General features: G+C 49.4%; 1 protein-coding gene across 1 annotated transcript in view; it reads left to right on the top strand.

The window, feature by feature from the left end:
• The window catches only part of OTOA (otoancorin), a 92,733-nt gene extending 83,487 nt beyond the window's left edge, over positions 1 to 9,246 (top strand). Inside the window, 3 exon segments of the mRNA XM_021086477.1 lie at positions 66 to 163; positions 5,230 to 5,425; positions 9,010 to 9,246. Of these exon segments, the coding sequence (XP_020942136.1) occupies positions 66 to 163; positions 5,230 to 5,425; positions 9,010 to 9,080 (365 nt within the window). The 3' untranslated portion in view covers positions 9,081 to 9,246.

Below are 17,001 nucleotides of genomic sequence, written 5' to 3'. Positions count from 1 at the left end.
ATTAATAAAACAAGCAAAGTTTTGATGGCTTGAGCTAAACCCTTGTGATTCCTTTATCTCCGCAGCTGGATTAACGAAGGAAGAGCTCCAAATGCTTGACAAGGAGTTGATGCCACATTTCCAGCCATCAGCCATCACGTGCCTTCCTGATGAGATATTCAAAGTAGGTACTCAGTTCCTCAAGGAGGAATGGGAGCTTGACCCCATTGCAAATCACGCAGGGAAGCAGATGGCAGGCTTTGGAGTCCCGGAACTTGCAACGAGGCATCTGTGGATAGGGCCAGAGGACGGCTGCATGCCAGCCATGGATGGATCACAAGATAATTTTAGGTGTTTGTGTTTTTTTTTAAGTTTTCTCTTCCATTTTAAATTTATCTTTTAATTGTATCTATTTTTATGGTTTTCTTCTCTTCATAGCAAGTGGTACGGATTTCTATTTATGATAGTATGACAGGTGTACCTTTCTTTATCCCAAATCCTTGGGGGCCGATATATTTCAGAATTTGGAATTTTCCAGATTTTAGAAAGATCACTCTGTGCTGCTACAGTTTTGTAACTTACCGTCTTTAGCAGTGTCTAGGGAAGTACCTTGTAAGCACATGCATTCATATTTCTGTGAAGTAATCTGTGACAAATCACACTAATTGGAATAAATAGAGACTATAAATGGTCTCGCATCAATTCAGGTCTGATTTTGAGGGCAGATAAGTTTGTCTTAAACTTTGGGCAAAGACTTCCAGTTTTCAGAGTGTTTTTTTTGGACTTCAGAATTGCTGAGGCAGGATAGCATTTCTGGAATAACACTTCCTTTTAAAATACGTTTAAGTAAAAAAATATATTTGAATTGATTTAGAGACAAGTATTAAGAAAGCCACACAAGGACATGCGACATACAGCTATGGAAGAAATTGAGGGCATTGCATTGGATCCCTGAGGTCCGGGAAGCAGGGTATCCAGTGAGAGGTCCTTGTCCATATCCAAGAGGAGGAGAGGGTTTGGTGGGGACAGTCTGCTCTGATGAGGAGTGACCCTGCTGTCCTTGCTTTCTGGGCAAGGTGGGAACACAACCGGATCAGGCATATACAACCAGGCTAGACAAACTCCCATGATGCCACATCAATTGTTCATTGGAAGACAGCGTCAACCTTGGACCACTTCAGCACCCAGGACAGTTCCTCATGCGGGACAGGAGCCATAGCTGTTTAGGGGAAATAGTTCTTAAGGCCATGGAGCTTCCCCTCGGGGGCTCTGCATGGGGTAGGCAGCTTGATCCTGGATGATGGCATAGGGCTGAGCACTTCCTCCTGATCTGGTTTGGAATCCACTTGGTAACAAACCTATTCCAGAAATTCCTAGTGACCACTTAACATTGCGAGTAGGCTCTAGCCTAGGTGCTAGGTTGTAGGCTCCAGGCTAGGTCCGCCTCTTAGGCACTAGTGAAAGGGATTGACACAGTGCCTTTGGGGGCTTGGAAGGTAACAGAGAGGAGTGCAGTGGCCTGGGTAGGGACCGAGGTGACCTGGAGAGCCTTGTCTAACTAGGGAAGCTGCTTCTTATCTCTGGCACATGGATGCAGTGTGACAATGTTGGCCCAGTATCACTGGATCTTCCTTAAAAAAAAAAAAAAAAGAATCCAGAAGTTTCATTTTCATATGAAATCTTTTGATAAATGTTGGCAACCACTTTGAATTTACTTTTTTGTTTTTGCTTTTTAGGGTCGCTCCCATGGTATATGGAAGTTCCCAGGCTAGGGGTCCAACAATTGGAGCTACAGCTGCCAGCCTACACCACAGCCACAGCAATGTGGGATCCAAGCCACGTCTGCGACCTACACCATAGCTCATGGCAACTCGGGATCCTTAACCTGCTGAGCGAGGCCAGGGATCGAATCTGCATCCTCATGGATCCTAGTCAGATTTGTTAACCAGTGAGCCATGACAGGAACTCCCCTGAATTTACTTTTTTTCTTTTTTTGTATTTTTTTTTGGTATTTCTTGGGCCGCTCCCGCAGCATATGGAGGTTCCCAGGCTAGGGGTCGAATCGGAGCTGTAGTCACCGGCATACACCAGAGCCACAGCAATGCCGGATCCCTAACCCACTGAGCAAGGACAGGGATCGAACCCGCAACCTCATGGTTCCTAGTCGAATTCGTTAACCACTGCACCACGACGGAAACTCCTTCTGTAAATCTTTTATTCCCACTACCTTCCCTTTGTTGGAAACCTCATATATCCCAGCTCCCTGCCTCCCCTCCTCGGAGTGGTTTCTCAGGGCTACCCGAGACGCTGTTTTCAGGGTTTACATCCTAATTTCATCCCAAATAAAATTTAACTCTCACCTTTCAGTTTGGGCATTTTTTTTTAAGTCTAACTCTCTACCTAGCGAACCTGTCCTTTGAAATGCAGCATCATCTCCTTCCTCTCACCACACTCACACATACACACACACACACACACACACACACACCCAGCAGACCTGCTCTTCTGGCTTTTACTCCTTTAATCGACCATTAACACAGAGTTTGCATTATGAAAATTATCTATTTTTCCAATGTTGCTGACTGCAGCCCACAGGCCAGATTGAAATCTTTAGACCTATTGCACTGTGCTTTAAAAAGTAAATTCAGGAGTTCCATCATGGCGCAGTGGTTAACGAATCTGTGGTGTGGGTCGCAGACACGGTTAGGATCCCAAGTTGCTGAGGCTGGTGGTGTAGGCCAGCAGCCACAGCTCCGATTTGACCCCTAGCCTGGGAACCTCTATATGCTGCGGGAGCGGTCCTGGAAAAGTCAAAAAGACCAAAAAAAATAAAATAAAATAAAATAAAGGTTTACAGAGAACCAGGTTTCTAGAAGAGGTAAAGGTCTGGGCTTCCTGCAATCACGCCTTTGATAGGCGCCTCGGCTGGGGGCCGTTCTCTGTTTCTCTCCTGAGTTCCCTGAGGACTCACTGGCCCCCGCATTCCCATGGCTGTTCTCACGATGACCTTGACATCTTTGTTTTGCTCACTAACCACAGCCCGTGTTTCAGACAGCTCTGAATTACTGCCCCCAAAGAGGAAGTGGGAAATAGCAAGATCCAAGTCTGAAAGCTGGAGGCGGAGGTGTCTGCACCCAGGCACACGCTTTTTTTTTTTTTTTAACTTCATTTTTTTTATTACTCAAATGAATTTATCACGTCTGTAGTTGTATAATGAGCATCACAATCCAATCAGGCACACGCTTTACAGAAGTTTATGGAAGGGTTGCTACTAGGCACGGTCATCAGTCATCATGGAAGGATTTTAGTGTTTTTCTAGAGGAGGAGATGCCAGAACTGGGCTCATAACATCTTCCAAAAATATCGAACTCTCAGAAGACCTGTTCTTCCAGTTTCCCCAGAACACAGAGGGCCTCCCTCCTGGTCCCCACCCTGAGCTCTGCTCAGCGGTGCTGCGCGTCCGCAGCTGCAGTGGCCCTTGTTTGATGCCAGGTAGAGGCTGATGGCAGGTGCCCGACTTCCAGGCAGGAGGAAGTGCTGCCCCCTGGAGGCGGCAGATGTGAACATCCATTCCTCAGGAGGGAAGGGTGTCAGTGGGGAGGACTCAGGAGGGTCAGGCGGGACCCAGGGCGTGCAGGTCACCGTACCACGGTCAGGAGCTTGAGCTGTGTCCTGGGGTGGGGGTGGCAGGGAAGGATTCTAAGACCGGGAATGACATGATTCCCGGGCAGCATCTACCTTGTCAGGAAAGACGAAGGAGGGAAGGAGGGGGTGAGGGAGCAGAACCCCCTTTCTCAGAATCCTGGGGCCCTTAGAAAATGAGCAGGATGACGTTAGAGGTCCCTGCCATCTCATCCATCCCATTCCAGACGCACTGCTCTAAGTGGCAAGTGACTTTAGACAACATCTTGTTCAGCGCCCTCAAAGGACTTCCGCTTGAAGCACAGCTTCCCACTTCCGGTGTCCGTGGAAGACATCACTAATCGATTACCACACTTTCCTTTCTTCGAGCCCTCACAGGACTCAGCCACATGGTATCAGGTCACACCAAAGGTTGAGAATCTGCACTGGAGATGAGTTCTCAGCACCATCCTACATCTGGTCCAAAAGCCCAGGGAGGTTACTTAGCTTGCCCAAGGTCACACAGCTAGTATGTGGCAGAGTTGGGACACAGATTCAGGTATTTTTTTTTTTTCTTTTGTCTTTTTGCCCTTTTTAGGGCCACACCTGCAGCATATGGAGGTTCCCAGGCTAGGGGTCGAATTGGAGCTGTAGCTGCTGGCCTACACCACAGCCACAGCCACACCAGATCCTAGCCACATCTGCGACCTACACACCTACACCACAGCTCATGGCAACACCGGATCCTTAACCCACTGAGCAAGGCCAGGGATGGAACCGGCAACCTCATGGTTCCTAGTTGTATTGTTTTCCTCTGCGCCACGACGGGAACCCCCAGATTCAGGTCTTTAAGTGTGTGTTTTCTCTAACATATTAGCGTTTCTCAGGTGGGAGACTTGAAGGATTGGGGGGGGTCCTTGCACTGCATTAAACAACATTAAGTCACCTTTTCAACTCTCCTTTACTACTGATTAATTCAAGGAGGAAATCTCAATTTGGAGCTAAAATGTCTTTCAACACCTTGTAACACTCAAAATCACCCCTCCCCTCCTTTTTTAGAGGCCCCAGGTTCAGACATTGGCCAACAGACCTAGCTAGAATTCCATAATGCTGTTTTATTTCTCTTGGCATATTTTAAATGAGTACTTATTGCAGGTCATTCGGATTTTCCATTACGGTTTTTTTTTTTTTTTTTTTTTTTTTTTTTTTTTTAGGACCGCACTCAGGGCACATGGAGGTTCCCAGGCTAGGGGTCCAATCGGACCTACAGCTGCCGGCCACAGCCACAGCCACAGCAATGTAGCATCCAAGCTGCATCTGCGACCTACACCACAAAGGCACCGCAACTCTGGTTCCTTAACCCACTGAGCGAGGCCAGGGATCGAACCTGCGTCCTCGTGGATGTTAGATTCCTTAACCACTGAGCCACGTTGGGAAGTCCCCATTACAATTTTTTTTAATGCAAAAATAAATTAATTTTAGTAGCGAAAGAGGATTTGAAGGAAAGATTCTAAAGAGCACAGATGGCACACGGGTGTGGCAAAGTTGTGTGGGCCCTGGACGGATGACCAGTTTGGGAAAGCCGAGGAAGGGCGCCTATGACGGTGCTGCCCCCGGTACCCCCTGCAGGAGCTGTCCGTGGAGCAGATCGCCTCCCTCGGCCCAGAGAACGCCGCGGCGGTGACCCCGGCTCAGCGCCGGCAGCTCAGTATGTTGCAGCTGCATAGCCTCCAGCGGGCGCTAGATGGCGCCAAGACCCGCTCCTGGCTGGACGCTCCTCTGAGCGCCAGCCCCACCCGGACCCCCTCTTCTCCTTCTCCTCCAGGTGAGCAGGACAGCCCCCATCCCTGTCCCCCAGCCCTGTCCCCCACCCCTAATCCCCTTCCTCGTCTCTTGGTCCGCCCTACCTTACCTGGGAGGGAATGTTTCTAAGATTCAGGGTGGGGTCTCTGACCATCTCTGGAGATTCTGCATTCAGAGAAAAATCCAAAGTCCCTACCAAGCATCTACAAATGATTCTCAACTCCTGAGCAGTTTAGTCACCGGGGGAGCTTTTCCTCCGCCAGTTACTCGGATCCCACCCAGAACTCATAGAGTCAGAATTTCTCAGGACTTAAGTCTTTTCAGGGGTTCCTTTGCTCCCCTCCCTCCTCACCGTCCAGTATTAATTCATAAATTCAATCCCTATATATTGGGCACCTGCAGCAGGAGCTGGGGATACAGAGGTGAGTTGGGCGGGAAGGGTCTCCTGTAAATGAACCAGAAGATTTCAGGTCTGATAAACCAGGGAAGGATCTCCGCAGAGGGAGCTAATGGTGATTAAGGGCTGAGTGGAGATAGAGGAGTTGGGGTGTGGCTTTTCTTCCCTTTCCCCTAGCCGCCTGTCTCACTCTCTCCTCCCCCTCACTCTCCCACTTCTTCGTGACGCCTTCTGTCTTTAGGGAGTAACATCTTTGGACTAAGCATGGTGCTAGGCTCTGGGGAGGCTGCTGTGAACAAGCCAGACGTGTCTTGTGTCCCTGCTGAGCTCCCAGTAGAGCATGGGGGTGAGGGGAGTCTATGCACCCAGGTGACCATGAGGCGGTATGAAGGGTGTTGTAAAGGGGGACACAGGCACCCAGGGAACACTTGGAAGAGGTGGTGCCTAGGCTTTGGGTGGGGGGGATGGGAACCTCCCGAAGACAGTGATTTCTTTTTTCTTTCTTTCTTTCTTTTTTTTTTGGCTTTTCAGGGCCACACCTGTGGCATATGGAAGTTCCCAGGCTAGGGGTCAAATCGGAGCTGTAGCTGCCGGCCTACACCACAGCCACACAGTTGGGATCCGTGCCGTGTCTGCGACCTACACCACAGCTCATGGCAGCGCCGGATCCTTAACCCACTGAGCGAGGCCAGGGATTGAACCTGCAACCTCATGGTTCCTAGTTGGATTCGTTTCTGGTGTGCCATAATGGGAACTTCCCCAAAGACTGTGATTTCTAATCTGCAGACCCATCTGGGGGAGAATCGGGCTCCATCCAGGTGGAGAGTGTCCTGGGAAGAGGGGCCAGCAGGTGCAAATCCCCAGGGAGCAAAGAGGGCTTGGTGCTTGACTCACACGGGAGAACTTTCTCCGACTCGAATGTCTCCAAGTCTGCCCCAGCCTCCCTTGGGGATGGCCAATTGGGGGAGTCCCAGTTTCTGCAGCCACAGTGGCCAGAGGTGTCACTTGTGGCTGCAGACATTTTCAAACGGGAGCCATGCCCCTTGATGTATTATTATTACTTTTTTTTGGTCTTTTCTGTGGCCAAACGTGTGGCATATGGAGATTCCCAGGCTAGGGGTCTAATCGGAGCTACAGCTGCCGGCTTGCACCAGAGCCACAACAAAGCAGGATCGGAGCCGCATCTGCGACCTACACCACAGCTCACAGCAATGCCAGATCCTTAACCCACTGAGCAAGGCCAGGGGTCGAACCTGCAACCTCATGGTTCCGAGTCGGATTTGTTAGCCACTGAGTCATGACGGAAACTCCTATTATTAATTTTAAACCTTTTTTATTGGACTGTGATATGCATACATTTAAAAGTTATTTTAAAATGTTATAATGTTTTCGATAATGCACACAGGAGACCGTGCACGTGATTTAAAACTCAAAAGGTCTGAAAATGCAGTGAAATATCTCCCCCATCCCTGTTCCCTGGTCACTCAGGTCCCTTCCCCAGAGGCAGCCAATGTTACAGCTTGTGTATCAGTCCAGGGGTATTCTGTGCATCTCCATAGATTATCGCTGCATTTTTCCAGAAGCTTATTCTGTACTCTTGGTCCCACGCCTTGCATTTTTCACCTGACAATGTACTTTGGAGACCGTTCCATATCTCTATGTAGGAGCCATGGGATTATTGGTTTTCTGCCTACTCCACGACTGCTTATCTAGATCTCTGGAGCTAGTTCAGTTGTTTCTGTGTTTATACTGTTTACAAACAATGCTGCACGCAGCACATTACCTTGTCTCTTTTGCATCTGTTCAAGTATAACTTCAGGGTCAAGGTTTCCAAGTGTGATGGCTGGGTCAGAGAGTCTGAGCATTTGTCATTTTGATGGATACGCAGCCAGCGGGAGAAGCCTCTGAAACTGACAGCACTAAGGGCCTGAACCCAGCCGGAGCATAGATGGGGACTTGAACCCACGGTTTTATATTCGAGTGACCCTGTGTCCTGACTCACCAAGGTTCAGGTTCTTTATGCCTCTGTGTAGACGGAATGCAGCGGGAGACAAAGTGATAGGCAAGAAACAGATTTATTAGGATAAGATGCTTGTCAGAGATTCAAGCCGGCAGGCACGGAAGCTCTCAGTCTGAGGATCCCAGGGGGCCACAGTTTTATCATCCTTGGATGTGGGGGTTGGAAAGGCCTGCCTCTTCCTTTCTGGATGAGTAGCTCTTCCTTTGTGTCCAGTAAGGTGTGTATTCAAATCAGCAGAAGAGCGGTCCTCCGTCCTTGAACTCCTGCCCCAGGTCTGAATCTGAATGCAGGCCCCACCCCATCCCCCACCCAATGACCTCCACTAGTTAAGCAAGCCTGCCTTGTGCTGAGGGTTTTCTTGAACTCACAGGGATCTCCCAACATCCCCCAGGTTTCCCCCTTTATCTGTGATCCCCTATCTGGACGTCTACAGCCACCTGTGCCTGCTCCATCCCTATCACCTAGATCCCCCCTCCTTCCAGTCACCCCACAGGCCTGAGCTGGTGCTGGCAGTTGGGTGACTCCCTCCTGTGGGCCAGGCTCTTAATCTCTTGTTGCCTAAATTTGCTTTGTTATTGGAATTGCCTGGGAGTGATGCTTAAAATCTGGCTTCCTGGAGCTCCCATCGTCATGGCTCAGCGGTTAAGGAAACTGACTCACATCCATGAGGATGATGGGTTCAATCTCGCTCAGTGGGTGAAGGATCCAGTATTGCCGTGAAATGGGGTGTAGGTTACAGATTCGGCTTGGATCCCGTGTTGCTGTGGCTCTGGCGTAGGCCGGTGGCATCGGTGGCAGCTACAGCGCACATTGGACCCCTAGCCTGGCAACCTCCATACGCTGCAGGTGTAGCCCTAAGACAGAAAAAAATAAAAATAAAAATTCTGGATGCCTGGGCCTGGTCCCAGACTTGCAGAACCAGAATTTGCAGGAGTGGCTCCCAGAATTGGCCTTGTTAACCGTCTCCCCAAATTATGATTAAGGCAGCGCTGGTGCTCGCTGATTCACACAATCTCATTTCCTTTGCTCTCCAGCCCCTTGCAATTTGGGGTTATTTCTCCCATTTAAGGGAAGAGCAAACCAAGGTTCAATGAGATCTAGTGAGTGGTTCGGACGGAGACCCAGGGAGCTGGCACCTTCGGGGCAGCTGAGACCTGGGCACAACGGTCCTTATCTTGTTTCCTTTTAGGAGCCGGGGTCTCCTGGGGTCTTGGGCTGGGCTGCCCCCTACTGGTCCTGATACCCAAGCTCCTGTGGTGAGTCGCGTTTGCACATCGCCCTGAGGCCCGGGCAGCTGGCTGGGGTGCGTGGAGACCGAGGGAGCTGCGAATGGTGGGCGGCCCCTACCGTGACTCAGAGCCTCAACAGGGGCAGGGAGCCCCGGGGGCCTTGGAATTGAAGAGGCACCAAAAGGAAGACAATAATCCTTACACATGATCTTGCAAGTTCTTTTTTTTTTTTTTTTTTTTTTTTTGTCTTTTAGGGCCACACCTGCGGCATATGGAGGTTCCCAGGCTAGGGGTCAAATCGGAGCTGTAGCTGCCCACCTACATCACAGCCACAGCAACCGGGGATCTGAGCCGCGTCTGCCACCTACACCACAGCTCACGGCAACGCTGGATCCTTCACCCACGGAGCGAGGCCAGGGATCGAACCTGCGTCCTCATGGATGCTAGTCGGGTTCCTTTTCGCCGCGCCATGACAGGAACTCTTTTGCAAGTTCTTAAGCCAGCTTGTGTCCTCAGCAGGGGGCCTGCTTGTTTTCCAGCTTTGAGTCAGAGAAGCCAAAGCTGGGAGGGAGGGGTTTTTCTGGCCAACAGCGTGAAGCGTGAAGATTTTAGTACCAGTTCCTGCCCTTCCTCCAGAGGGAGATGCCAGAGTGATGGGTGCGGGCAATGGCACCTTTTTTTGTTTTTTATTTTTTGTTTTCTTTTTTGCCAGGGCCTGATCTGGCTTCTATTTTGGCCTCATTTCCCTTCTTTGGAGATACAGGCCTCATTGGACTTTTCCTTCTTAGATATTTAGCAGAACTGAAATAAATGAATCTCACAACAGAAGCCAATATTCCTGCCTGATTGCTCGGACTAATTGATGTTTTGGTGGGTGTTGCATTGCTCTGAAATTAAAATATTTAACATGTCTCAATGTTAAATCAATTCTTTTTTTTTTTTTTTGGCTGCACCCAAGGCATGTGGAAGCTCCTGGGACAGGGATCAGACCCATACCACAGGAGCCACCTGAGCTGCTGCAGTGACAATGCTGGATCCTTAATCCACTGCACCACAAAGGAACTCCTAATCAATTTTTAAATACTTTTCCCAGATGCCTTCTCTTTCCTTGGGAGTCAGCTGAATGAATGGCTGTGGAATTACCAGCTAAACTTTCAAAATATTCCTTTTTTTTGGTGGCAGTTGTGGTTGCTCAGGGCTTGAAATAAAATAACAGGAGTTCCCGTTGAGGATCAGAGGGTTAAGGATCCAATATAGTGTCCGTGAGGATGTGGGTTTAAACCCTGACCTCGCTCAGTAGGTGAAAGATCCAGCCATAAGCTGAGGCGCAGTTCTCAGATGTGGCTCGGATCTGGTGTGACTGTGGCTGTGGTGTAGGCTGGCAGCAGCAGCTCTGATTTGACTCCTAACCTGGGAACTTCTATATGCCATAGATGTGGCCATAAAAAGAAAAAAAAATTTTTTTAAGTACATAATATGATTATAATAAAGAAGAGTGAACTGGTCCCCTGGCCCAATCCTTTTGGAGGCACAGATGGAAATATCTCTGGAAATTTCCAGGATGCTCTTGGCCTTTGGTTCAGGAAGGCAGAGCTCAGGAAGGGGTGCTTTGCCACCTCCTAGGTATTGCACCTTCTCAAATTCGCCGTCAAAGTTGTTTCCCGAACATCTGTTAAGCATCCTGAGTACCTCTGTGTCGCCCCCAGCACATCCCGTGTCCTCTTCCTGGTCCTGCATCCCCAGTAGACATCTCACCTGGATACAAGAAGAGCCTGCTTGAGTTTCCCAAAATCTCTGGTATCTCATCAGAGGCAGGTGGATCTTAAACAGCATCCTGGGTAGACATTGTGGAGGCTGGTGTGTTTTCAGATGTTGCCTGTGGTTATTACAGAAATTTCCGCCAGATCCTTAACCCACTGAGCAAAGCCAAGGATTGAACCTGCAACCTCATGGTTCCTAGTCAGATTCGTTAACCACTGCGCCATGATGGGAAGACTGGGCTGTGGAGGGAATGGCCCCAAGAGTGTTGTTTGGGGTCTGACCTGGTTTCCTTTCATCCCAGGGTGGGGTGGCAGCTATGCTGTGTCTTGAGCACAAATCATTTATTTGGTTACGAACCGCACCCCCAGTTTCGCCGGGCTGGCCGGCTGCTTGGAGGGGGCCGGTGGATGAGAACATGTCTGTGCAGATTCCCTTCAGTGAGACTTTGTCTTTCTTTCTTTTTGGCTTTTTGCCATTTCTAGGGCCACTCCTGCAGCATATGGAGGTTCCCAGGCTAGGGGTCTAATTGGAGCTGTAGCCACTGGCCTACACCACAGCCACAGCAACGCAGGATCCTTAACCTGCTGAGCAAGACCAGGGATCGAACCCGCAACCTCATGGTTCCTAGTCAGATTCGATAACCACTGAGCCACTACGGGAACTCCCCATCAGTGAGACTTTGGACCTAACTCAATATTCGCACTTTTTTCCAGCCCTGGACTATCCTGGGCAAAAACAACAACAATCTCCCTTGAGTCAGACTGGGCGCTGCCAACGTCATATATTTTTGTGTCTCATTTTCCCCCCTCCTCCCATCCTGCTCCTCTCCCTTCTCCCCCTCCTATTCTTCCTCCTCTCCTTCCTCCCCTCTTCCTCCCCCACCACTTGCTTTTTAGGGCCACACCCATGGCATATGGGGGTTCCCAGGCTAGGGGTCAAATCAGAGCTGCAGCTGCCAGCCTTCGCCACAGCCACAGCAACGAGGGATCTGAGCTTTTTCTTCGACCTACACCACAGCTCACAGCAGCGCTGGATCCCAGACCCAGACTGAGCGAGGCCAGGGATTGAACCTGCATCCTCATGGATACTAGTCGGATTCATTACCTCTGAGCCACAACATTACCTCCCTCACTTTCCCTTCTGATCATCTGCTTCTGGTTTCATTCTGGATGGTTCGTCCTGTCATACAGGGCAACACTGGCCCCCGACTTTGGAGGCCACCTTTGCCTCCGGTGTTGCTCTGAGGGCTCTACCTGTGTCCTTGGCACACGTCCTCAACACCATGGTCCTGCCAGGTGGATGCTGTTGGTTCCCATTTGCCAGGTGAGGGGACTGAGCCCGAGAGAGGTTAAGGGACCCGTGTCCAAGGCCGGTCAGGGAGTGAGGATCTGAATCCTGACTTTTTATCTCACCCTGTGCTGCCTCCTGGATGGGTGCTCTTTATCTTCTCTAATAAGTTAGATCAGAGAGAGGTTCCGTGGATCCTGCCACCGCTGCCACCTCTGGAGGGAGGCCAGCTTGCCTCACAGCACATATAATTGGTGATTGCCTCAGGCAGGAAGACAAATCCAGCTTATGCCCTGCAGGACCCCCGGGGTCTCAGGTTGAAATGCGCAGTCTTTTGCACGCAGGGAAGCAGCAGGTCACACCCCAGATGCTGCTCCGTTCACCTTTCAATGTCAGTTGGACCAATGGATCCCCAGCCTCCCTCTTCTGCAGCTTCTCCCAGCTGTTTGCAGAGATCAGGGCCAAGGCATGCGGGTCACAGGGTGCTGGCCATGGTTCTGATGGGTCGGGACCTGTGCCATACCGGTTATTAAAGTTTTTGAATATTGCTCAGCTGGATCCTTTTACAGAATCTTGACGGGGACTGGGCGTCTTTCAGCAACTTCAGGCTAACCATTCGGTGGGACCTAGAATTGAGCTCTTCTCTCGAGTCCGGGTACCCAGGGGTTCAGGCATAGCTGCTGGGAATGGGCTGCACTGCCAAGGAGAGATAACTCTGTGTGTGTGTGTGTGTGTTACTAAAAGTGGGATCTGGCTGCTCACTGCTCCAAAGCCAACACTGGAGAGGCAAGGTTGGTGGAAATGAAATTTGCTTGCTTCTGGGGGCCCCCAACCAGAGATGGGGGTGGGAGCAGGGTGGGCTCAAGTCCGAAGGCTCACTCCTCCCACCAACAACCAGTAGGCAAGAGCTTTTAAAGGGAGTTTTGGGAGTTCCCTGGGGGCCTGGTGAGTTAAGGGTCTGGTGTTACTGCTGTGTGTGGGTTTGATCCCTGGCCCAGGAACGTTTGTGTGCTGTGGGCATAGCAAGGAAAAAAAAAAAAAAAAAAAAAAAAAAGAAAGAGTTTCAGGGGTGTACAGGCAGAAGGAGGGGGCTGCATGAAGAAATAGCTCAGTCATCTTGAAATTGGTCATGTGGTAGATTATCAGGGTCATCTTGGTTTATTTATTTATTTATTTTTATTTTGCAAGCAAGTGAAGTCTTTTTTTTTTTTTTTGTCTTTTTGCCTTTTCGAGAGCCGCTTCCCGCAGCATATGGAGGTTCCCAGGTGAGGGGTCTAATCGGAGCTGCAGCCGCCGGCCTACGTCAGAGCCACAACAGCAGAATCTGAGCTGTGTCTGCAACCACAGCTCACGGCAATGCTGGATCCTTAACCCACTGAGCAAGGCCAGGGATTGAACCCACAACCTCATGATTCCTAGTCAGATTCCGTTAACCACTGCGCCTCGACGGGAACTCCGAAGCAAAGTCTTTATTACAGGAAAGCAAACAGCTCCCAGGACAGCTGGGAGGGGGAAGAAGATCCCTCCCCCCAAGAAATCATCCCGTTTTGAGTATAGTTAATCTTTAATTCCAGGGTCTGTTTCTTCCCATTTCTTTGAGGCCAGTTGTTGGAATTGTGGCAGCTTAGGTCCCGGCTACAGTCTGGTCGTCATATAGTTAACTTCCTCTTCCTGGATGGGCGTTTCAGTATCTACCAAACAGCTCAAAGGATATGGTTTAAAATGTTACCCAGGAGTTCCTGTTGTGGTTCAGTGGTTAATGAATCCGACTGGGAACCATGAGGTTGTGGGTTCGATCCCTGGCCTTGCTCAGTGGGTTCAGGATCCGGCGTTGTCATGAGCTGTGGTGTAGGTTGCAGATGCGGCTCGGATCCCGTGTTGCTGTGGCTCTGGCATAGGCCAGTGGCTGCAGCTCCGATTGGACCCCTAGCCTGGGAACCTCCATGTGCCACGGGAGCGGCCCAAAGAAATAGCAAAAAGACAAAAAAAAGAAAAATTAAAATAACATAAAATAAAATCTCATCTATAGCCTTTGAGTAGGAACGAAAGGTCCTTGACTTTATTTCATGACAAAACTACTATTATTTTATTTTGCTTGGCTATTTCTTTTTCTTTCTGCATTTTGCTTTCTGATTACGTTTATTCTTTGACTAAAGTTTTCTACACAGCAAAGGCAGGCAGAGGACCTGGTGAGGAAGGTGTAGAGAGTCCTGCTGTGTTTCATGTTTTCCTGGCTTTACTGAAGAGATGCTGTAGTGGAAGAGACAGTCAACAACTCAGTGTTAAATGATAGGTATTTCTTTGTTCCTAAAAGTTCTTTGCACATCCTTGCCTCCTGAGAGCCTTCAAAAACATCTCTGTGGCCTCCCTAAAAAACATATATGTAGCCCCAAGTATATTTTTTTTTTCTTTTCTAGGGCCCCGCCAACTGCCTATGGAGGTTCCCAGGCTAGGGATCTAATCGGATCTGTAGCCACCAGCCTACACCACAGCCACAGCAACGCAGGATCAAAGCCACATCTGCAACCTACACCACAGCTCAGGCAACGCCGGATCCTTAACCCACTGAGCGAGGCCAGGGATCGAACCCATGTCCTCATGGATGCTAGTCGGGTTCGTTAACCACTGAGCCACGAGGGGCACTCCCCCAAGTAGATTTTTAGAAGCTAAAGAACTGAGTTAGAAATGAATTCTCATAACTTACTTCATAGGTAGTAATATATGCTGAAAAGTATTTTATTTATACTCAAATATCATCAAAAATAATTTTATTTGATCCAAAATCTTTAACTGCCAAAGAAATTCTTAAGTTGGCTCTCTCTCTTTGGCCAAAAAAAAAAAAAAAAAAAAAAAGGTTAAGAATATACCTATTTTGAAGTTCTCTTCATGGTTTAGCAAAAGTTAAGGAACCTGACTAGGATCCATGAGGATTTGGGTTCAATCCCTGGCCTCACTCAGTGGGTTAAGGATCCAGCGTTGCAGTGAGCTGTGGCTTGGATCTGGCGTTGCTGTGAGCTGTGGTGTAGGTCGAAGATCCCGAATTGCTGTGGCTGTGGTGTGGGCCGTCGGCTGTAGCTCCGATTAGACCCCTAGCCTGGGGACCTCCATATGCCACGGGAGTGGCCCTAGAAAAGACAAAAAAAAAAAAAAAAAAAAAAAAAAAAGGCTTAACTTGGGATTTTGTTTCTGGTTCCCTCTCAGCATCCTAGACGTAGGGGGAGACTGTATTCTCACCTCCATGCTGCCGATTCCCGCCAGCAGCACATCGCCTCCTCCCGACACAGCTAGGTGAGCAGTCAGTCTAGCAGGAGCCTCTCCGCACCACCCATAGGTGGCGTATCAAGACCCTCAGACCTGTATCCCTGCCGAGAGTGAGGAAAGGTCCTGGATTCAGGCCTTGTTGGATCCTGGGGATCTGACCACATCCCCAGGAGTTGATTTCCCTCTTTCTATTTCTTTTTTTTTAAATAATTTTTTTGGGGGTCTTGTTAGGGCCGCATATGAAGGTACCCAGGCTAGGGGGTTCCTCTGGAGCTTGTAGCTGCCGGCCTACACCACAGCCACAACAATGCAGAATCTGAGCCACATCTGTGAGCTTCACCACAGCTCACGGCAATGCCGGATCCTTAACCCACTGAGCAAGGCCAGGGATTGAACCCACAACCTCATGGATGCTAACTAGTCAGGTTTGTTGCCGCTGAGCCACACACAATAGAGAACTCCCTGTTTTTTCTTTTCTTTTTGTGGCCATACCTGTGACATATAGAAGTTCCTGGGCTAGGGGGTCGAATCAGGGCTGCAGCTGTGGCTTGTGCCACAGCCATGGCAATACCAGATCTGAGCTGCATTTGTGAGTTATGCTGCAGCTGGCAGTAATGCCAGATCCTTAACCCACTAAGCGAGGTCAGGGATCGAACCCACAACCTCACAGAGATAACATTGTGTCCTTAACCCACAGAGCCACAATGGGTAGTCCACATTTTAGCATTATTGAGAAAGGGAGAAATGGGACTTTCCTAGTCCTGTCAGTACTAGATTTGCTTTGACTGGGCCTACTTTGGGCAGGTGGCATCTCTGAGCTGACCACTGTGGCCAGGATGGTGGAGTATAGCAGTTGGCCAAGGCTGGGTCAGGCGATTACCCCAAAGCCTAACCCAAATCACACCGATTGAATGGGAACTGGCTGATTCCGGAGGGTTTCCATTACCAAAATGCGGTAGGCAGAATTCTAAGCTGGCCCCAAACTCTCTGGTGTTTACGCCTTGTGTAACGTCCTTCCCCTGAGTACAGGCTGAACATGTGAGTATGAGGCAATGTCACTGTCCATGATGAAGTTAGTAAGCCGGTGCCTTCGGTGCCTTCGAGTTAATCAGAGAGGAGTGTGTCTGGGTGGGCCAGACCTAATCAGGTGCCGCCTTGAAAGGAATCAGGCCCTTTGCGATTAAAGAGCTTTTCAGAATGTGATAGGGTCTGTGGGGGTGGGGGTGGGGGTGGGAGTGGGGCTGGGGGTGGGGGCGGACTACATGGCAAAGGCCCCAGGGTGGACTTTAGGAGGCAAGAGTGGTCCCTGGCTGATGGCCCGTAAGAAAACAGAGACCTCAGTTATGCAATCAGAGGGAACTGACGTCTGCCAACGACTCGTCTTGGAGGAGAACCCTGGTCCAGGTGAGACCTCAGCCAACACCATGATTTCAGCCCAGTGAGATTTAAAACATTTATTTTATTGAAATATTGTTGGTTGACATGTGCTAATTTCTAGTCTATAAAAAAATGATTTAGTTGTACATATATACATTCTTTTTCATCTTCTTTTCTGTTACGGTTTATCACAGGTATTGAATCTAGTTCTCTGTGCTCTATAGCAGCGCCTTGTTTATCCATTCTCTGTATAATAGTTTGCATCT

The sequence above is a fragment of the Sus scrofa genome, chromosome 3 (assembly GCF_000003025.6).
Source record: "Sus scrofa isolate TJ Tabasco breed Duroc chromosome 3, Sscrofa11.1, whole genome shotgun sequence".
Classification (NCBI taxonomy): Eukaryota; Metazoa; Chordata; class Mammalia; order Artiodactyla; family Suidae; genus Sus; species Sus scrofa.
Note: the sequence above shows the minus strand (reverse complement) of the source record. Positions and strands in the feature narration are given on the sequence as shown.